Source organism: Syngnathus leptorhynchus, chromosome 6, assembly GCF_054491065.1.
Source record: "Syngnathus leptorhynchus isolate UIUO chromosome 6, UIUO_Slep, whole genome shotgun sequence".
Classification (NCBI taxonomy): domain Eukaryota; kingdom Metazoa; phylum Chordata; class Actinopteri; order Syngnathiformes; family Syngnathidae; genus Syngnathus; species Syngnathus leptorhynchus.
The window spans coordinates 606284-624352 of NC_141200.1; the positions used below are offsets into that span (position 1 = coordinate 606284).

General features: G+C 54.5%; 6 protein-coding genes and 3 non-coding genes across 14 annotated transcripts; 2 read left to right on the forward strand and 7 right to left on the reverse strand.

The window, feature by feature from the left end:
• Positions 1-303: 303 nt before the first annotated feature.
• Positions 304-2546, reverse strand: LOC147055030 (small ribosomal subunit protein eS17). Its single transcript, XM_085915349.1, has 5 exons — positions 2408-2546; positions 1653-1804; positions 1295-1400; positions 676-741; positions 304-443 (listed from the first exon to the last, which is right to left on the reverse strand). The coding sequence occupies exons 1-5, from the start codon at positions 2408-2410 to the stop codon at positions 366-368; spliced, it is 405 nt and encodes a 134-aa protein (XP_085771475.1). The 5' UTR covers positions 2411-2546; the 3' UTR covers positions 304-365.
• LOC147055031 (small nucleolar RNA SNORA71) lies at positions 510-639 on the reverse strand. The gene has a single exon (XR_015066561.1). It is a non-coding gene; the product is annotated as a small nucleolar RNA SNORA71 (small nucleolar RNA).
• Positions 839-966, reverse strand: LOC147055032 (small nucleolar RNA SNORA71). The gene has a single exon (XR_015066560.1). It is a non-coding gene; the product is annotated as a small nucleolar RNA SNORA71 (small nucleolar RNA).
• Positions 1502-1629, reverse strand: LOC147055033 (small nucleolar RNA SNORA71). The gene has a single exon (XR_015066559.1). It is a non-coding gene; the product is annotated as a small nucleolar RNA SNORA71 (small nucleolar RNA).
• commd9 (COMM domain containing 9) lies at positions 2156-4417 on the forward strand. The gene is made up of 6 exons (XM_085915348.1): positions 2156-2987; positions 3314-3430; positions 3594-3733; positions 3800-3834; positions 4029-4132; positions 4212-4417. The coding sequence occupies exons 1-6, from the start codon at positions 2934-2936 to the stop codon at positions 4329-4331; spliced, it is 570 nt and encodes a 189-aa protein (XP_085771474.1). The 5' UTR covers positions 2156-2933; the 3' UTR covers positions 4332-4417.
• On the reverse strand, positions 2655-10323 carry fcsk (fucose kinase). 4 transcript variants are annotated; one of them, XM_085915336.1, is made up of 26 exons: positions 9949-10323; positions 9748-9861; positions 9489-9640; positions 9377-9427; positions 9058-9183; positions 8831-8903; positions 8654-8751; positions 8499-8579; positions 8298-8417; positions 8062-8218; positions 7887-7993; positions 7707-7808; positions 7415-7588; positions 7274-7347; positions 6854-7209; positions 6707-6781; positions 6409-6634; positions 6139-6305; positions 5829-6056; positions 5517-5660; positions 5330-5449; positions 5072-5259; positions 4898-4997; positions 4610-4833; positions 4457-4549; positions 2655-4320 (listed from the first exon to the last, which is right to left on the reverse strand). In XM_085915336.1, the coding sequence occupies exons 1-25, from the start codon at positions 9953-9955 to the stop codon at positions 4478-4480; spliced, it is 3336 nt and encodes a 1111-aa protein (XP_085771462.1). In that variant the 5' UTR covers positions 9956-10323; the 3' UTR covers positions 2655-4320; positions 4457-4477. The 4 variants fall into 4 exon arrangements, 1 of the variants encoding a protein (XP_085771462.1); XR_015066536.1 differs by lacking the exons at positions 2655-4320; positions 4457-4549 and having other exon boundaries at positions 4811-4833; positions 5065-5259; XR_015066535.1 differs by lacking the exons at positions 2655-4320; positions 4457-4549 and having other exon boundaries at positions 4776-4833; positions 5065-5449.
• A 164-nt stretch (positions 10324-10487) lies between these two features.
• On the reverse strand, positions 10488-11652 carry pclaf (PCNA clamp associated factor). Its single transcript, XM_085915350.1, has 4 exons — positions 11443-11652; positions 11079-11168; positions 10813-10999; positions 10488-10733 (listed from the first exon to the last, which is right to left on the reverse strand). Exons 1-4 carry the CDS (start codon positions 11486-11488, stop codon positions 10700-10702), a joined length of 357 nt encoding a protein of 118 aa, XP_085771476.1. The 5' UTR covers positions 11489-11652; the 3' UTR covers positions 10488-10699.
• Positions 11653-12000: 348 nt separating this feature from the next.
• Positions 12001-15826, forward strand: nedd1 (NEDD1 gamma-tubulin ring complex targeting factor). Of its 3 annotated transcripts, XM_085915343.1 has the most exons (15): positions 12001-12123; positions 12522-12672; positions 12849-12943; positions 13020-13136; positions 13197-13337; positions 13445-13674; positions 13767-13968; positions 14035-14140; positions 14207-14323; positions 14389-14430; positions 14496-14686; positions 14744-14939; positions 15018-15114; positions 15183-15249; positions 15324-15761. In XM_085915343.1, exons 2-15 carry the CDS (start codon positions 12537-12539, stop codon positions 15429-15431), a joined length of 1845 nt encoding a protein of 614 aa, XP_085771469.1. In that variant the 5' UTR covers positions 12001-12123; positions 12522-12536; the 3' UTR covers positions 15432-15761. The 3 variants fall into 3 exon arrangements, with proteins under 3 accessions (XP_085771469.1, XP_085771466.1, XP_085771468.1); XM_085915340.1 differs by having other exon boundaries at positions 14210-14323; positions 14744-15114; positions 15324-15796; XM_085915342.1 differs by having other exon boundaries at positions 12028-12123; positions 12526-12672; positions 14210-14323; positions 14744-15114; positions 15324-15826.
• LOC147055038 (uncharacterized) lies at positions 13768-17929 on the reverse strand. The gene is made up of 10 exons (XM_085915346.1): positions 17661-17929; positions 17252-17358; positions 17106-17163; positions 16655-17018; positions 16460-16563; positions 16330-16383; positions 16148-16240; positions 15961-16073; positions 15791-15890; positions 13768-15604 (listed from the first exon to the last, which is right to left on the reverse strand). The coding sequence occupies exons 2-10, from the start codon at positions 17353-17355 to the stop codon at positions 15557-15559; spliced, it is 1038 nt and encodes a 345-aa protein (XP_085771472.1). The 5' UTR covers positions 17356-17358; positions 17661-17929; the 3' UTR covers positions 13768-15556.
• Positions 17930-18069: the final 140 nt, after the last annotated feature.

Sequence of the window (18069 nt, forward strand, 5' to 3'; positions counted from 1 at the left end):
ATCCAAACTTTGCCTTGTCATATTCTGAGCGATGATATTTTTGAAGGCTTTCAACTATCTTCAATAGGTGGTCGGTGACTATTTGTTTCCTAAAACGAGTTCCTTCCAGATCAGACCGAGACACAAAAAAAAGCGTCCCGCAGCGACTTTAAGCGTGAGTTGGTCTAGTATGTCACATAGGACTTTTTTGAAATATTCAACTTTTTTTTTTTTCGGCACAGTAGCAACACGCTCCCTCATGAACAACAACATGAGCACATGGACAAAAGATTTGTTTTTACATTGAGAAAAGACTGAGGTTGCTTGTGTTGGCTGTTTTTGTTTTATTAGTAGAAGAAGGGTCGGGGAGGGGCAAGGGTCGATATTTAAACTCCTCGAGGCTGTTTGAAGTTCATGCCGATCGTTTGCTGCGTCACTTGAAGGTTGGACAGACCGCCAAAGTCCTGACGTCACAAACACACAGAGCAAAAGTTAGACGAGGAGGAGACGAAGACCACGACAGGAAGCGATGTGCGCCGACACCAGGGTCTGACAGGAAACGGCGCTCCAGCAGACACGGGAAAGGCCGGCAACTTTGCTCTCCCTGTACTATCGATGGCCGAGGCGATGGGACGCGCCCGCGCCACTTTCGATACAGGGAAGTCAGTCGTGTGACTCGTGAAGCTTTGGACTCACCAGCAGCTTGAGCATCTCCTTGGTGTCGGGGTCCACCTCGATCAGCTCCTGATCCAGAGCGGACACCTGCCAGCACACGCCACAACACGTTGAGACCGTGCCCCGCCAGAGGTGGCGCCAAACATTGATAACAACATCTAAACGAGTCGCTCGTATTGATTGGTGTTTGAGAGCGCCAGGGTCTGACAGGAATTGGCAGTCCTGCAGACACGGGAAAGGCTCGCATTTTTCTCTTCCTGCACTATCTATGACGCCGGCGACGAGTACGCCGACGACACTTTCGATACAGGGCGACACGACGTCGGAAAGCCAAATGGAACGTCACACGGTCGATACGAGAAAACGCTTAGCTTAGCGTGGTGGCCGCGCTAGCATTTTGCCTGTCGTCAAGCACCGCCGCGCTGGGCAAATTGTTCCGAGCTTGACTTGGGTGACATTCCCCGGCCGGCTAAAGCAGAGGCCGCAGCCAGCACCTTTTACATGAAGCTAACAATCGTTCCGTTGCCGTCACGACCGAGTTCTCGGCTCAGCTCCTCTTTATCCGGCCGGCCGGCCGGCGCTTCAGAACCTTTGTTAGCGAGAACCCGTTTACATCAACTTCCTCCACGGGACCACTGACCTCCGGCACGTAGTTGTCGCGCCGCTCGCGTTCCTCCTCCTGCAGCTTGATGGAGATTCCCCGCACGGGACCTCTCTGGATGCGCTTCATCAGATGCGTCACATAGCTGGACCCCCCAAAAACAAACACCGTTGTCAAAAGACGGATGCGCTATCGTCCCCGCCATTTTTTCCAGGTAACCCGACAAAGTTGCGTGAAGTGAGATGGTGTTTGCGAGCGCCAGGGTCTGACAGGAATTGGCCGTCCTGCAGACACGGGAAAGGCTCGCATGTTCCTCTTCCTGTACTATCTATGACGCCGGCGACGAGCACGCCGATGCCACTTTCGATACAGGGCGACGCCGCGGCGCCATACTCACCCGGCGATTTTGTTGCGGAGCTTCTTGCTGGGAATGATAGCAATTTCCTCGCACACTCGCTTGTTGGTGTGGAAATCGTTGCCCAGCCGGGTGTAATACTTCTCAATGATCACCCGGGCAGCCTTCTTTACCGTCTTGGTCCTGACGCGCCCCTGAACACCAAACGCACGCACACAACCTCAGATCACAAAATTGAGCTTAGTAGGGAAGGAGCGACTGCGGCCCCCCTCACCAATCCTTAGACCGGAACAAATTCTTTCAGACTCGAATTTGTTCTGTGGCCTCCTTCGTTACTCATAACTTGGCTGCCTTTAAAGAAGCTTGACAACTTATTCACTGACATACGAGAAGTGGCTTCAGTTAACCAAGTGAGCATGCCAGCATGCTAAGTGTTAGCATTACTAGCTAAATTAGCATCAGCTAAAGCAGAAGACGTTGCTTAAGTGTCGCTGAGGGCTACATAAGTAAGAGTGCACGTTCAATGAGTCGCGCATGTTTTCCGTTTTAACTGATTTGAAAAACGGATCAAATAAGACGCAAGGCAGCGCTTCATTGAGCGCCATAACGACTCCCGCATTAGCGGCGCGCGTCCTTCCGCCCCTATCTGCCAAATTCATCCTCATCCACTGCAAATAAGGCAAAAACGGAATCGAAAAGTTTATGACCACCACGGGTGATTTCACTGCGGCGATTTGACCCGGTTGGACGGCAGGATTACTTTGGATTGGTAAGTAAGGGATGTGGAAATCACCCACCATGTTGGCTCGGCCTGGTAGAAGAGGACACGTCACATCCGGTAAGCTCTGATATCTGCAAACGGATGTTCACACACAATTGTGATGGAGCTGCTGATGTTGCGCCGCCTTTGGTAGGAGGCCACAAGGACAACGGCTACTTCTAAAAAAAAAAAAAAAAAGACCACTGGAAGGTATGGATGGATTGAGGATGACATAAGTGTAAAAGAATAATACATTTAAGTATATTGTGCATAAATAGAAGTCAATTGTATTTGTAGTGCTTTTTAAACAAGCACCACTAAAGTACTGCAGTGCAAATAGCGCAAAGACGGTTAATAAAAAAAGACACTGCTTTATTTGCCCCACACAGGAAAATTCCAGGGCAATAAATTAAAAACATAAAACAGTAAAACAATATTGAGTCTCACAGAAATGGTAAGTGTAGTGTGTTATGACAGTTTAAGACCAAGTGAGAGCAGTGGCGCGCACAAAGACGGCGAGTCTGCTTCCACGAAGAAAACAAAGCTGTCACGTGACTGCCAATATGGCTGCCACACTGTCAAGCGAACATTTCGACAATTTGCAGCTTCTCCTCAAGGTTTTTCTATCATTTTGTCAGCATCGAATGATCAAACTGTTTTGTTCCGTGATTAGCCTGCGAGCCGCGGTTGGCTTCGATCCCAAAACAGGAACACTAAGACTGTGATGAAGAAAAAAAGAACGTATATTCATAATAAAGTTTCTTGATTTTGGTCGGTGCTTCTGAAACAGTGGGACGAGCGATGACTGGGAGCCTAATGTTCATTAGGATACAATGTTACAATTCGATGAACAAAAAATACTTTTTATAGTCACTGAGTAGAGTTGGGCCGTGGAATTTGGTCTACAAGTTTACAATTTAAAAAAATGTGTGTGTTTTTTCAGGCGCCATCCAAAGAGTTTGTGAAGGACATGTGCGTGCGGAGTCATGCAGGTCCAAATCTCCATCTGACTCAGAACGCCGCCACCGCGCTTGCTGTCCCTGAAGCTCAGGCTGCTCAAGTACCAAACATTGTTTTTCCGTTTTGTAAAGACAGATGGGTTGCTTTCAAACAAAAATGCTGGTTCAAAAGCTTGTTTTGGGGGGGAAACTGCAGATATATACCTGGTGGACTAGGAAAGGATATAAGGAGCCATCCTGCATCTGTTCGCTGCTGTGTTGCAGTTAGCGCGCTCGCTGCGCACGCTGTCGGCTCACGTGGTCTTCCACAATTTGAGCTCGGCCGAGGAGATCGTCCGCCTTTTCCCCGAGAGTTTCCATTCCAGCCTGAAGAACTTGCTGGCCAAGATCCTGCTGGAAAACAGGTCGGCTCCTCATCCCTATCATCCTTCTGGCGATGACGTCATACTTGTGCTTGTCGTGTGTTTCAGGGAGGCGTGGAAAAGCGAGGCTGTTGGGAGTCAAAGTGAGTTGAGTGAATCGTTCACATCGTGTTAGAATTGAAAAGGAGAATTTAAAAAAGCAAAATGGTAAGGAATCTTTTATTCACTTAAAAAAAAGATGTAAAAAAATCCAGATTGTTCAACAAAAGGGGATACACCACTTTTGACCCAATTGAATGCTGCAAACCCAATAACGGCTGTCGTTTCTTGCACGTAGCCTCACTGCCCCAGCTAAAGGCCGTGGACTGGCGAGTGGACTTGGTGAGCAGTTCCGACTCACTCAGTCGGATGTGCGTCCCCGTATGTCTGGTCCACTTTAAGGTTTGTTCCTACACGCCTGCACTGCGCACGCACGCACGCACTGCGCACCAATGTAGCGACGTGTGCTTGGGATTGACAGACGGAGGATGTTGGAGGCGAGGATTCCGCTTCTGTGGAGCTGAGCAGGGAGAGTCTAAACACCATGTTGGACGGACTGGGCCGCATCCGGGACCAACTGTCGGTAGTGGCTGGGAAATGATGACCACGTGCATTTAAATCGTTCACAATTATTTGAGGCTTCATTTGATAACAATGCCAATAAAATATGATTTTTTTAAATTTAAATCTGTCCACTTTTTGCATGTTATCAGGTGAAGAGAGTACCTTTACTATACAAGAGTGTGTTTATACTGGCTGGAGCACGGTGAGGCCGTCCAAGTCCAGCTGCACAGTGTGGACGCTGAAGTCTCCCAGACCCTAAAAGAAGACGGAACCCCATCACCCTGGCAACGACCCGACGACGACGACGGCACTTACGGGCGTATTTGCGAGGACGTCGGCGACGTCGTCCTTTTGGTCGAGCCGGCGGGTGAGCAGGCAGAGGAAGCCGCCGCCCCCGGCGCCCGCCAAGCTCTGACCCAGGGCCAGCGGGCTCAGAGCCTCCATCATGGAGCGCACCGACGCCGGCTCGCAGCCCGGCGCCATCCGCTTCTTGTGTTGCCACGAACGATCCAGACAAGCGCCCAACCACGACAAACAACCTGGTGGCGGGCCACGCAATTCCAGAAGAGGCCCACACCGAGGTGCGCTGTCGACGCATCTCACCTTCAAGACACGCTCGGGCACAGTCCTCGCCGTTGGACACCAGCTCGTGAGCGTTGTCGACCATCGCCGGAAGACGAGCGTACCAGCTGCGCACTACGTCCTGGGAACGGGCCACACAAGAGTCGGTTCCGGAGTGTGTGTGTATGCGTGTACGCGTGTGCGCGCACATGTCACCTGAAGCAGGTTGCGAGCCAGTCTGGTCTTGCCGGTGTAGACCAGCAGGAGGCGGCGCTCCAGAGCCTCCATAAAGGCGGCGGGCGGTCGCAGGCGTTCCACATGCACCCGCAGCGGCAGACGCGCTTGAGAGCGGCCCACCTTGATGCCGCCCTCCAGGCCTCCCACCTGGTCCTGCCAGCCCCCACCTGACCAGAGGAGAAGAGACGCCGTAGAACCCGACACAATGCGACGGGACGGGACGAGACTTGCGCAAACCCGTGGTGAGGACTTGTTCCAGGTGCAGTACGGCGTGGACCAGCGCATCCCTGCTGTAGGATCGCCCCGTGGCGTTGTAGACCGCCGCCAACAGCGCCCCCGCCAGGATGCTGCTGGTACCTGCGGGTCAAGAGATGGAGCGCTCGAGCAACAATTGGCAAAGGTTTTCTTGCGCGGCGTCCCTCACCGAGTCCCGAGCCGGTGGGCAGGGCCGACCAGCCGTGAAGCTCCAGACCGCCGCCCCAGCGAGCCGTCAGCTGACGCCCCAAAGGCTCTTGGGAGGATGGCGACGCCACACCGGCGCACACGCACACCGCCTTCAGCAGAGCCCCTTTCAAATTGGTACCGTGATTATAGGCTTTAGCTGGCTGGTTGCCACGGTAACGGGCCAGCTTCTCACTCATCACACACCTGGTCACCATGGTAACGAGCTAACGTCTCACACACACGTACCGCACCGCGGCAACAAGCAGACTCCCACGCTCGGATCAGGAAGTACCGGGTGCGTTGGGCTGACAGTAGTCCTTGAGTTGGTCCAGGGTCTCGCACACCATCTCCGTGGCGATGTCGGAGTCCCGCCCTCCGCTGTGGCAGACCAATAGCAGGAGGGGACGTGGGATGCGGCGCGCTCGGGCGCCGATAGGTCGCCGCCCGTCAATCTTCACCGCCACGTTGGTCACGCAGCCGCCGCGCTCAAAGGTCAAGGGTGGCGTGTCGCTCCAGCCGCCTGCAAGGCAGTCGCCACCTTCATCGCATTCTCATATTTGTTGACTCCATTGATTTTTGTCGTGTTGGTCTGATGGAGTCACCTGCGAGGTCAATTCTGGCGGGACACTCCACTTCATGCCATTGCCCATGAGGCGGGAGTTCCCCTTGGCCAATGGTCACAAATTTCTGCGATGACATCACGGCCCGTCGTAGCAGCACCTGAGCGGCACCTTCGTAGTGCCGGGCCGCCCGCACCAGCAAGTCCGGCCTGTGTGAACGTCAAAACCAAATTGACAAGCTTTATGCTAACACATTATGCTTTGTAAAGCTTCAAACAACTGCTAAGTTGACAGCAGCGCACACCTTCTCACCTGCTGAGCCAATTAGCGCGCTGCGCCGCCAGAGCCCGGACTCCGCCCTTCAGATCTCCCTTCTCCAACAGAAAGTAAGCGGCGCTCCAATTCTCATTGGCGGCCGGACCGCTCCTCAGCCCTCCGCCGCCCTTCGCCTCTGCCCAGCACGTCAGCACGTCTGCGATGCACGACAGGCAGCGGGCGGATACGCCCAGCTGAGCTCCCGACTCCGCCCCCTCGCTGACTGTCATGCAACAAATAAGACATTGGTGACAATCGGACACATTGAGGCACGCCAGGGGACTCGAGGACTAACCGTAGACGTCGCCGTCATCAAGTGACTCCTTGTTACGAGGCTCCTCGGCCGGCTCCGCTCCGTTTCCTGCTGCGACTGACAGACGACACTTTTCATCAATACCTTTCCATCAATCAAAATAAAAAAAAGCCCAGCCTGGAGACTCACTGATATCCAGCGTGTGGAGTAGCGCTGCCTGCTGCCCGCCCGCCACGGCTGCCCTGAAGCTGGGCAGCAGGCAGATGTCACTTTGCTGCATCAGGACGTCTCTGGCCCGCTTTCTGCCCGCCAGGTACAGCAAAGATTCCCTCCGGTGGAGCTCCGCCTCCTGGTGCGTGAGCGACAGGACTTCCTTCAGGGAAAGGCGCCAGGCCTCCCGCCAGAGTCGCACGGAGCCGGCTCCGCCCAGCAGCCAGGCCACGCCCCCCGCTAGGCCCGGGGCGCCCCCTCTGGGGTGCAGGGCCGGGAAGAGACGCGCCTCCAGCAGGGAGCGCCGTTCTCCCGCCGCCCACAGGTCCTCTGGCCTGATGCGCGATAACGTCACTCACTTCCTGTACCGCACTCAGAGGACAAAGAGGGAGGTCCTACTGTATGTCGGTCCTGCCGAAGAAGACGCGCCAGGGCACGTTGACGAAGGACGCGCCTTCGGCGTCATAGCACAGCTGAGGACAAACGTCGGGACGTGAAAGAATTCGTTTTAGTCACTCTCTGCCGAATCCGGTCACGTACCTCCAGGTCGTCCAGTGCTCCCATCACGGTGTAGACCGTCAGATTCAGTTCTCCCATCTTGATTCGATGTCCCTGAACGATGACGTCATCATCCAGCGCGAGCCGTACCACGTCGGGGGATGTGGACGCCTCCAGGCCTGACAGTAAACAACCCGAGGGGACGTGCAGGGGCCCCTGGTGGATGGTGCAATAATTCCGTCAGCACATAGGTGACCGACCCGTCTTTATGGCTCACTGGCCAGAGATGTCTGTCGATTGTTTGCTTGGGCTTATTAGCAGGCGGTCACCTTACCTGCAGGTGGCAGTGTTGCACCACGGCCCCCGTCGCCACGGTAACCCGGCCTTCCAGAACACTGTTGATGACGCGCCCTCCTTCGCTGACGCCGTCGGCCACCTGTCGGGGGGTGGCGAGAACAGCAGGTGGCGTTAGACTCTCCAAGAACCTGGCCCGAGACACGTTTGAAGACCTCACCTGTATGTGGGAGAGGGCGTGTCCTTGAGCGGGGTGACGGGTCAGACGGAGGACATGTTGCTTCCCGGACAGAGTCATGTAGTCATAGTGACCGCCCGGGACGTAGGCTGGGGACGGGAAGAAAACGGATGTGTGAAGGACAAAATAAGTCCGTAATGTAGCGGCGAAGACGCACCCAGGCTGAGCGCCGTTCCTCTCAGAATCCGCCACAACTCCTTCCTGCCGCGTTGCAACATCGCCCCCTGAGGCCCAGACCCGGGATCACGCGCAATAAACTCATCCTCCGTCTGATCCGAACACAAACACTTGAGCACGTCCAGGAACAGAGACAGCTGTAGAAACGCGCACACATGGCTTCATTTAGACGAAAGCAATCGCATTGGGTTCCCCGTGGTAGCCGTGAGGACCAACCTGGAGGGGTGGAGCTCCAGAGTCCAGGCCAAGATAGGTGCAGCCGTCCAGAGGGGGCGTCACGTGCACCTGCAGGAGTTTCTCGGCCACCGGCCGGCTGAAGAACACCGGACCGGATACCTACCAGACAAGTTGAATGAGCTGCTGCTCTGCGCACGCTACACAATGCGCAATATCCATTTGTTTGCGCGTATGCGTCACCAGAGGCACTTTCCCATCATGCATCAGCGCTCGCCGGATGCTCTCTGGGCTTCCCTTGTAGATAATGTCCCTGACGTCACCCTGGAAGGAACAAACACTTTGTCACTCATCTACACAATCGGGCACAAGTGCAAGTCAATGGAGCTCCGTCTCGCCTTATCGTCACTCAAGTAGACGCCGTGATTGACGGCGTACGACGGGTCACCGGGGAGCGCCACAGCACGAACACCTGAGAAGCCGTCCCAAGACAACACTAACACACACACACCACATTGAGAAGTGTTGCTGTCGTACAAGTGAATGTTGAGATGCCTCGGCCGTGTTTTTCACACCCCAGTTGGCAGGGATGCTGAACGTCATGTCGGTGCTGCACACCCAAACGCCGGGAGGAGACCCGGGACAGACCTGACAAGACGACAACACACAGACACAAAGAAAGATAGATAGATAGATAGATAGATAGATAGATAGATAGATAGATAGATAGATAGATAGATAGATAGATAGATAGATAGATAGATAGATAGATAGATAGAGGGGATACACGCCACGGACGGACCTGTTGGGTGAGGAGGCGGAGCAGCACGTCCAGGCAGCAGACGGGAGACTGAACCACGAGAGCGGGATCCTCCACGGGCAGCCACGAGAACGCTCGGCTGCACGAACTCCACGGGAAGTCGCGACCCTGCGACCACATCATCACCCAGGTCGTCATTGTGCAACCTGCACCAGTGTTGGTGCTCGAGTGCCACGCCGGTATGATAACCTCCTTTCCATCCCATCTTCATTTTATTATGAATGGAAAGCATGAAGTTGTGTTTTTGGATGTTTGATGTTTAGGTCAGGAGGTCGAAATGCTGAAAGAAAGTCAAACTGACCGTGTGGAGGATGAGGACGTGAGCGTCATCCAAAACGTCAGCTGTCACCACCTGAGGGAGCATTTGCAGGATTTCGTAGTACCGGTCGTATTTTTAGACGTGTATTTTATACCGTGTGTCCCGCCCGGCTGCTCAGGTGTTCCGCCGCCACAAGTAGCGCATTGAGCGTGGCCCCTCCGCTGCCCAGCGGTTCCTGGCGGTCCTGCACCGTCAGCAGCATCGTAGTCGCGCTCAAGCAACCCCCGCGCTGACGCAACTCCAACTCTGAAAACAACACAGACACACACACACACGTTTGTCACTTTTCCAATTTGCAACTCTATTCTGAAGGTGTGAGCAGCGGCCCCAAAAGGCGACGAAGAGTACTGCACCTCTGTGGAAGGCGTAGACACTGTCCTTGTGCTGGCAGGTGAGGACCACCACGGTCCAGCTGAAGGTTGACATCCTAAAAGCCTCTTTGGATGCTGCTGCTGCTGCTGCCGCAGCTGCTGTGAGACAGCAGGCAACGGCTTTATGATTTATATCTGTGCCCGAGCTCAACTGTTTGGAAGCGAGCTAGCTTAGTAGCTGACCTAGCATGGACAAAGTTGCCGACGGACCAATCAAACTACAATAAAACCGGTCATCATTTTTCTTTTCAATAGTGACAATGCGTCATACGGAATCACCAGTTGGCTCTCCAAAGGGGGAAGAAAATCCAATAAACTAAGTGGGTTCTCTGTTGTGTCGAAATCTTTATTGGCAGAATTTGGACCACACGAACTTCCGTAGTGGCCTTTATTTACTGTTCAGAACGTCTCCACCGGGCGGGGACTAGCAGGCACAACCATTGTATACATTCAAGTGGAGACTTGCTCGACATTTCAATTGGCACAAATGCTTTTCTATACATCCGGCCTGACAAGTGGCCAATACTCTTTCATTTAGTCAGAAAATGTATTGGACAAAAACATGTTTTGAAAAGAAAAAACCCCAGCCCTGCCCCATTCTTATCAGAATAGTCTTTCATCAATTGAAATGTTTCTTTTAAAAAAACAATTATCTTTGTTGAAGTAATGACGAGCAACTTAATGACACAGCCCTACCATTTTGGTTTTACCGCATAACAATCTTTAATCAGTTTTGAATTGAGAAAAATTGTGAACATTTGAAATACTAAGTCATTTTTAATGACAAAAATTACTTCGTAAGCAAAATAAAGCAGATGAACCTGGGAAACAATTGTAATAAAAAAAAAAAGAAAAAAAACATAGCAGTCATGAACTATCCATATAATTCAACAATTTATATACAGATTTACATTTCACATTCAGTCAGCCATCTTCAATCATCTTCTTCAGCTGGGAGCGGCCGAGACCTGCGCACACGACCAAAAAGAGCCACCGTGTCACCACAGCAGACGGGGCAGAACCTCATCCAAGAAAACATCAACGTACTTTTTGGCGCTCTTGGACACGCCGCTGCCTCCAGCCTCCTCCTCGTCGTCGTCATTGTCTTCATTGGGCTTCCGGTTTTCCTTCTCCGGCTTCCTTCCGGGACCGCCAAAGAAGTCCCCGATACCCTTCTGCCAAGTGGGTGTGGGACGAACGCACACAGGATTTCCTCCGGCGTACTTGTTCTTTCCTGGGGAATGTATGACACACAAAAAAAACGCTGAGTATGCGCTTTTGCACGGAAACTAATGTGCGCTGGGTTGCCTGACCAGGAGTGGACGCTTGACTGTAGGAGGAAGAGGAAGGGGAGTTGGGCGCACTGGAACCCAGAGACTTCCTGGGAGCAGTGGCTGCCACAGCTGCAAGCAAAATGATCACAGTCAGGTCAATCTCAGAAAAGCAAGCAAAATGGACAGCAACACAACATCAAACGTGTCTCTCGTCAAAAAGCCAGCCCATCACCGAATGAGTTGGAAGCGGCGATTTGGCGGGAGGCTGACATGGTGGAGCGACTTGGAACATCCACCCAATTTCATTGATCAACATGTCGGGTCATGGGGTGTCGATGGCAAGGCTAGCAAAAAGCACATCGAGGCAACTCGGAATCATCCCACGGTTGCTTTGGGGGCTCACCTTTTCTGTAAGATGCGGGCACGTTGTCCGCTTTCGTCCGCACCATTTTGTCTTCGGTCAGACTTGAGGAGTAACAAAGAAGTCGGAAGGTGAAATTGGAAGTGGTAGAAAGACGAGAATAGAAGCTGAAAAAGTGCGCACAAAGTCGGCCGGCTAGTCGCGCGCCTTCCCGCCACTCTTTGAGGAAAGAGCGGAAGGTCGGGGGCGGGAGAGACGATTCTTCTTTGTTGATGTCGTGACGACTTGGCTCGATGCTGCCCCCCCCTCGATCAGACGGGGTTAATGCTTAGAAAGGTTCTTAAATAGCATATTGACAAAAACGAGACACCATTAAAAAACCCTTTCTGTATCGTTGATCTATTTCCACATAGCACATCAAAATGAAGAGTTTTGGTGCTCTTTTCAATGGAGGCTTTTTGCCCCACGGCTATTGTCATGTGTGAATGCTGTGTGTTAGGAAATACAAGAAATATAAAAAGCCCAAAGTTCCACAAGTCATCCATTTAACAGTGAGCCGCGTTTTTCTACTAACGTGAAGTTTTCAGCTGTTGCGTCGAAGTGACGTCAGGTTTGTCCCTCGACGCTCCCCGTAGTGGCGGCAGCTGCTTAGTCTTCAAGCGTTTTACGTCAAGTTTGGCCAAAAGAAAAGAAAAGAAAGCAAAAGAAGCAGCGGCAGCAAAGGTTTGCTTGACACTTTAGGGGTCTTTGCGGGACATTTTGAGACTTAGCGTCAACTTTGTGCCACTTGGGTATCGTTGAAGAGACCCCCGTGGTCCGCAGAAAACTTGAAAGGTCGCTCGTTGGCTGTTTCCAGTTAGCCGCTCGCCCGTTAGCTTAGCCGTCGCCGCCAGCAGCTTGATTTGGCAAACTTCAGCAGGTTTGAGTTGGTGTTGCCATCTTGGGCCTTCCAAAGTCACATAAATGCTTGGAGTTTGTCCAAGAAAGCCAAACTGTCATACAACAACAAGCTGTCAAACTTGTCAAACCTTGTTGATGTTGTGTCGGACGTCACTCGTCGACCAGTTGTCACCCTGACCGAAGAGCTGATGAAAGGCGATTTGTTGTGCTTGCGGCTGCAGGGGCGGGCGGCAGCCATGGACGACGTCACCCGTCTGATGTCCACAGGAGATGCGGTGAAGATCTGGGACGCGGATTCCATGACGCTGCTGGAGCAGTTCAACCCGCACAGCAGCAGCCACCCAGTGGCGCAGGCCTGCTGGACGGCAAACAGTATCCTTGGCCGTCGTCGCCGATTGTAGCCGGCGCTCCGTTTCTCCTCCTCGGGTGGCCAAAGAACAATACGAGGCGGCGAGAATGGCGTAAAGGTACCAGCGTGCGCCATTTGGAACTCCGACACGTCACCCATTGCGCTCGGAGCGGCGTTTGCTCCTTAACGCCGTTGGTAGATCAGCACGTGGTGAGCGCCAGCAGCAGCGGCGACAAAGTGGCCGTGTCCAGTCTGAAGTCTCCTCACCTTCCTGTGCTGGAGCTGGGCCAGGGGGTGAGCTCGCCGCCGACCCGTCGCCATCCTTTTTGCCGTTGCTCGCTGACGGCCGCCCCGATGTCGTCCCCCGCAGAAAGGCCAGACGCGCGTCGCCCTCAGCTCGTCCTCACAGTTCGTGGCCAGCGGAGGTCTGGACAACTGCGTCCACATTTGGGACCTGAAGTCGTCCAAGCTGCTGCGCTCGCTCAAGGTAAGCCGTCGCTGGCTCTCGGTCTCGAGCTCTGTCGTCTTGACGCCGTGGTGCGCCCAGGAACACAGCGACGAGGTGACGTGCGTGTCCTTCAACGCCAACGACAGCCTGCTGGCGTCCGGTTCCTCCAGCGGCCATCTGGTCCTCTACAGTCCCACCACCAACACGCCCAGCAACCCCTTCGGACACGGCGGCCAGCAGGTGGCGCGGCATTCTTCCTCTCCATCAGCGGCAAAAAGTTGCTTTCCTTCCCTCTGTTGTCTCACCGTTTGTCCCGTCCTTCCTCCGCCGTGTTGTTTGGGCATCAGCCGGTGCGCGACTTGGGCCTGTCGTGCCTGAAACGCTCGCTGCTGGGCAGCGTGTCGGACGGCGGCTGGCTGACGCTGTGGGACGCCAACACGCAGAAAGAGCTGCACGCCTTCCGAGCCGCCCACAAGGCGCCCGGCTCGGCCGTGGCCTTCTCGCCCGCCAGCGAGCTGCTGGTGCTGACCGTCGGCTTGGACAAGAAGATCGTCTGCTACGACACCACCAGCAAGACGTGAGCCCCGCCGCATCTCGCATTGGCTGTTAGCATTTGGCGGCAAAGTGACTCAATTAGGCCACAATTCACGTGTGCTCACCTTTGGTCAGCGTGGTCCGTTGTATCCGTACGGAGAGCCCGCTGACGTCGGTGACCTTCACTCTGGATGGCTCGGGCGTGCTCGTGGGCTCCGCCCAGGGCGACATCTTGCGCTACGACCTGAGGAACAGCAGCGCCCCCGCCAGAGTGACGCCGGCGCACGCCACCTCCGTCACCAGTCTACGCTTCCAATGCGCCGCCGCCAGACACAAGGTGGTGGCGCTCGCTCCCCAACGAGCGTAAGGCCATGTTGACCACAGCGTTTGTCTTCCCGCACAGTCGGGAAAAACATCATCCAGGGTGTCTGGCACCAAGAGCTCCGCCTCCAAACTGTGCGCCGCTCATGTCAGCTCCGGCCTTAGCTCCTCCCCTCCCGTAAATGCAGGTACCTTGTCATCCATCGCCTGCGTTCCGCAGGCAGAGCTCGTTTCCCAGGTTGCTTTGTTTCCAGCAGGTGGCGCTGAAGCCCAGACGGAAGAACGGCAAGGGGCGGAGCGTCTTCCCGTCGCAGACAAGTTCAGCAGCGTTGGACGAAGCAGCCTCGACGTGTTTTCGCCACTACGACAAGGTAGCAGCAACACGCGGGGGGGGCGTCCGTCAGGCCCAATGTGACGGAAGCAAATGTGCACACAGATGCCGGAGCTAGTGCCAATGAGACATTTGGAGCGGTTCAAGGTGCGTGGCGCCGTCTCGCCGTTCTCCGCACGAATGCATCAAAGCCAACCTTGTCGTTCTCGTAGCCACCCTGCCGAGCCGAGAGGCGGGGCTTCCTCCCTGTGCCCGCAACAGTCTGGACATGTTCTCGCCGCTCCGAGACGAGACGTTCGACGTCGTCAGCGGGAGGTCGTCGGCGGGACGACACTTGCGGCCAACCTCGGCCTACCAGACGCCCTCCATCAAGGAGGAGGACCAAGCCGGTGACCCCGACAAGGTGGTGACCTCAACTTGGCGGCGTGCAGGACGTTGTCAACGTGGATTTGTTTGGCAGGCGGCGGAAACCAGCGGCTCCTCTCCCAACCTGGAGGGCAAGGGTCAGGCTCTGCCCGCCTCATCCCAGCCGACCAATCGCAGGCACCCGGCCTCGGCCTTCACTCCCGAGCTGAACGTGAGGAGATCCAATGGCGTTCAAGCTCAGCTCGACTACGATTCGCCCGTTCTCGGGGCCGCTCCTGCGACCTCCGCAGGTACGGCCTTCATCAGACGGGTGCGAGTGAGCGGGGCTGATGGTCGGGGGCCCGCTCTTCTTCCTCTGTGGCGTTCAGGCGGGACGGAGGCAGCCGGTGGCGCAACGGCGCCCTTCAGCAGCATCCAGATGAACGCCATCACCAGCATCATCCACCAATCGCTGGATGAACTCAGGTCAGCGAGACCACTTGGCTTTCCCGCCTATTTGCACGTCACATGACTCGCTGTGTCACTTGCCGCAGAGACGCGTGCCACCGGGACATCATCAACCTCCAGGTGGAGATGATTCGCCAGTTTTGCATCCAGCTGGTGAGCGAGCACTGCCGCGACGACGGCGGCGGCGGGAGCGAGTGGTATGAGCCGTGCGTGCGCCTTTCTTGCAGAACGAGTTCAACGCGCTGATGTCGGCGCAGCACACGGCCAACGAGGCACTGCTGCAGGAGAACCAGCGGCTCAGGGAGGAAAACCTTCGTCTCAAGACCAACTACTGAAAAGGCATTTTGCTCATTAAAACTTGCCGTGTGATCGACTGCAACTTTATTGGAACACTTGCGCAGACGAGCAATCGTTTCCTTTGGACTTAGAAGGAAAAGACACGACTTCAAGATAGCAGAGGTCATAGGTCGGCCAGGTCGACTCTACATATGGGGCAGGTGGTGTTGTCCTGACAACGACAAACAACAACATCAAATTTCATTCGCAGCTTTCCCGAAGCACCTCTGCTTCGCGTGACTTCTGATACGAAAGCAACCGCATGATTGTAATCCATCCTTTTGTCGGCCAGCGCACGTGGAGGCGGAGCCCGTTTAACGACGCGAGCCGCAAAACAAGACAAGCGGCGGCGGCTCACCTGCAACCAGCGGTCGATGCAGGCCACGTGGTAGTCGTGGAAACACGGCAGCATCCTCAGACGCTCGCCGTCGTCGTAGTCGCCAAAGCAGATCTGACACCTGGCGAGCCAACTGCACATGAGCACGGCCGGCCTGCCGGACGGACGGAGGGCGCCGTCGCCGCACTCACCCGGCGTTGCCGGCGCCCGACCGGAAGCGCTTGACGGGGAAGCGCAGGACGTGGTCGCGCGTCAGCTTCTTGGACACCACGGCACCTTGCTGCTCCTCCAGCGCCAGGAGCGCCTGCGGGCCAAGTGCGCACACGCACGCTCAGCAAAAACGCCGACCACACCGGCATCGGCCCGCCGCACGCTCACCTCATAATCGTCCTCGGTGAAGTCGCCCTCGGTCCTCCAACGCCGCCCTCTGCCCGGCGGCGACGACGACCGGTCGGCGCGAGTGCGGCAACGCTGCGGACGGAGACGACGGCCGGTTGGAGCCCGTTTCCCCAAAACGCTCACGTTCCACTTGGTTGGCCAAATGAGGATTCATTCATTACCCTTTGATGATGATGATGATGGTGCAACGGCGCCTCCTCTTGGTCAAACTGAGCCTGCGCATGCAAACAGGAAGTCCATAGTGAGCCGGCGATGACTTAGCTAGTTAACATGAGAAAAGGCCACGGCCACCTGTAGGCTTCGTGCAAACGCTTCATCTTCTTCCATCTGTGCCGCGCAAACCAACTGGATGTCGTCGTCGTCGTCCACGAAGACCGCCTGGTGTTCCGCCACCGCTGCACGCAAAGGTAAATAGGACTCCAGCATTCAAGATAAAAGAACGGGGTGAAGGATTTTCCCAAAACATTTCACGACGTCACTCTTTACCTGTTGAGACATCGCCACACTCGCCGCTCAGCCACCTCTTCTCCGCCGCCGTCAGGAAGGACAACGAGTTTGACGGCGTGCCGATCGCCGGTTCCGAGGCCGGCGTTACGCGGGAGGGGGAGGAGGTGGATGAGGAAGATGACGACGCGGCTGAAGTTGAGCAGGATGAGGAGGAGGCGGAGGAGGTGTCCAGCCAGTCGTCGTCGGGAAACAGCGTTCGAGAAGAGACGGCCACAGAGCCACGTCCCGATGACGCCCTCGCCACCTTCCTGCGTTTAGTTGGCCTGGACGTGCCGGCGGGGGAATGTTTCACCCGCGCTGCTGAAAGCCGCGTCATCACCTGTGGACGCCGTGACTGTCCACTCTGGTACGAGGAGGCAATTTGTATGTGATGACTGGTGCGAGAAAAAAGACACTTTTGGACTCACCAAAAAGACAGTTTTGGACTCACCGAGCTGGACGCGTCCTCTGCGAGACATGCGGATCGCCTGGTCTTGCCGTGCAGCGGGCTGACCAGTAACGAGTAGAAACAAACCGATTAAGACAGGGCTCGTCCCTTTTCCTTGGGCTAATTGATCATGCTGAGCAGATGCCAACCTAGGCGTCTCTGGGACCACAAGCGACATCTGATCCATGAGGAAAGCTCGGTCCAGTCGTTCGTCTTCAGAACCGCTCCAATCGGACGTGAACAGAGACTCCATTCTCTAAATGGAAAAGTTTCAAGTTAAGCGACAGCGACTCATTTGATCGAGTGTGACGGCACCATTCTTCCCCGAAAGCACTCCATCCTTTAATAAAAGCGAAGGGGCTAGCTAGCGGCTAACATTGTTAGCATCGCGAGAAAGCAAAAGTAGTGAAATGTCCGAATCAACAACACTTAAATCGGAATAAATGTGATACTTGCCGACGCTGATCAAATTGGTGGATTTAGAAAACTATTTATATGTTTACTCCTGCATGTTAAGAGCGAATAGTGAAAAAATGTATATATAAACAACCAGTTTACCGGGTCCAGATAGGAAGTAAATATGTCTTTTTCAGCCCGCAAATTGCCCGAAGTTTTCAAATATTTTAAAATGTTCTCCACTGGCACATCATTTTCCTTTCATCGACTCGTCATAAACACTAATGTACGGCTAAATAAAAAAAAGAAAAAAGAAATCGTCAAAAATATCGGTTCGAATTTGAACGTGTGCAACTGCCTAACGTACCCCTCCACAAACACACGACACATGAAGGGTTCCGTCCGTGTAACGCTCCAACATCCACTCTTCCAAATGAATGAAGACTCATCTTTATTCTTTGACTGACTGCCAACATACGAATAGCAGGCCTCCTAAGACTCAATTGCTGTGAAAACTTAATCTGTTATGTCTTTCATTAAAAAAAAAAAAAGAAGCTGTCAGTGAAGTGAG

What these genes read in the sequence shown, in the direction of transcription:
- LOC147055030 (XM_085915349.1), bottom strand. An exon ending in CTCCGCAACAAAATCGCCGG is followed by an intron (nt 1,401 to 1,652) that starts GTGAGTATGGCG and finishes TGGGGGGTCCAG; the next exon opens with CTATGTGACGCATCTGATGA. An exon ending in GCGACAACTACGTGCCGGAG is followed by an intron (nt 742 to 1,294) that starts GTCAGTGGTCCC and finishes GTGTGCTGGCAG; the next exon opens with GTGTCCGCTCTGGATCAGGA.
- commd9 (XM_085915348.1), top strand. Translation starts at nt 2,934, where the DNA reads ATGGCTGCCACACTGTCAAGCGAACATTTCGACAATTTGCAGCTTCTC. An exon ending in CTGAAGCTCAGGCTGCTCAA is followed by an intron (nt 3,431 to 3,593) that starts GTACCAAACATT and finishes GCTGTGTTGCAG; the next exon opens with TTAGCGCGCTCGCTGCGCAC. An exon ending in CGAGGCTGTTGGGAGTCAAA is followed by an intron (nt 3,835 to 4,028) that starts GTGAGTTGAGTG and finishes TCTTGCACGTAG; the next exon opens with CCTCACTGCCCCAGCTAAAG.
- pclaf (XM_085915350.1), bottom strand. Translation starts at nt 11,488, where the DNA reads ATGGTGCGGACGAAAGCGGACAACGTGCCCGCATCTTACAGAAAAG. An exon ending in GCCCGCATCTTACAGAAAAG is followed by an intron (nt 11,169 to 11,442) that starts GTGAGCCCCCAA and finishes TTTTGCTTGCAG; the next exon opens with CTGTGGCAGCCACTGCTCCC. An exon ending in GTGTCCAAGAGCGCCAAAAA is followed by an intron (nt 10,734 to 10,812) that starts GTACGTTGATGT and finishes TCGTGTGCGCAG; the next exon opens with GTCTCGGCCGCTCCCAGCTG.
- fcsk (XM_085915336.1), bottom strand. An exon ending in ACGTCCTCATCCTCCACACG is followed by an intron (nt 9,184 to 9,376) that starts GTCAGTTTGACT and finishes ATGTGGTCGCAG; the next exon opens with GGTCGCGACTTCCCGTGGAG. An exon ending in GGAACAAGTCCTCACCACGG is followed by an intron (nt 5,260 to 5,329) that starts GTTTGCGCAAGT and finishes TCCTCTGGTCAG; the next exon opens with GTGGGGGCTGGCAGGACCAG.
- LOC147055038 (XM_085915346.1), bottom strand. Translation starts at nt 17,355, where the DNA reads ATGGAGTCTCTGTTCACGTCCGATTGGAGCGGTTCTGAAGACGAACGA. An exon ending in TCACCGAGGACGATTATGAG is followed by an intron (nt 16,074 to 16,147) that starts GTGAGCGTGCGG and finishes CTTGGCCCGCAG; the next exon opens with GCGCTCCTGGCGCTGGAGGA. An exon ending in TCGGGCGCCGGCAACGCCGG is followed by an intron (nt 15,891 to 15,960) that starts GTGAGTGCGGCG and finishes TTGGCTCGCCAG; the next exon opens with GTGTCAGATCTGCTTTGGCG.
- nedd1 (XM_085915340.1), top strand. Translation starts at nt 12,537, where the DNA reads ATGGACGACGTCACCCGTCTGATGTCCACAGGAGATGCGGTGAAGATC. An exon ending in TCGGACACGGCGGCCAGCAG is followed by an intron (nt 13,338 to 13,444) that starts GTGGCGCGGCAT and finishes TTTGGGCATCAG; the next exon opens with CCGGTGCGCGACTTGGGCCT. An exon ending in GTTTTCGCCACTACGACAAG is followed by an intron (nt 14,324 to 14,388) that starts GTAGCAGCAACA and finishes ATGTGCACACAG; the next exon opens with ATGCCGGAGCTAGTGCCAAT.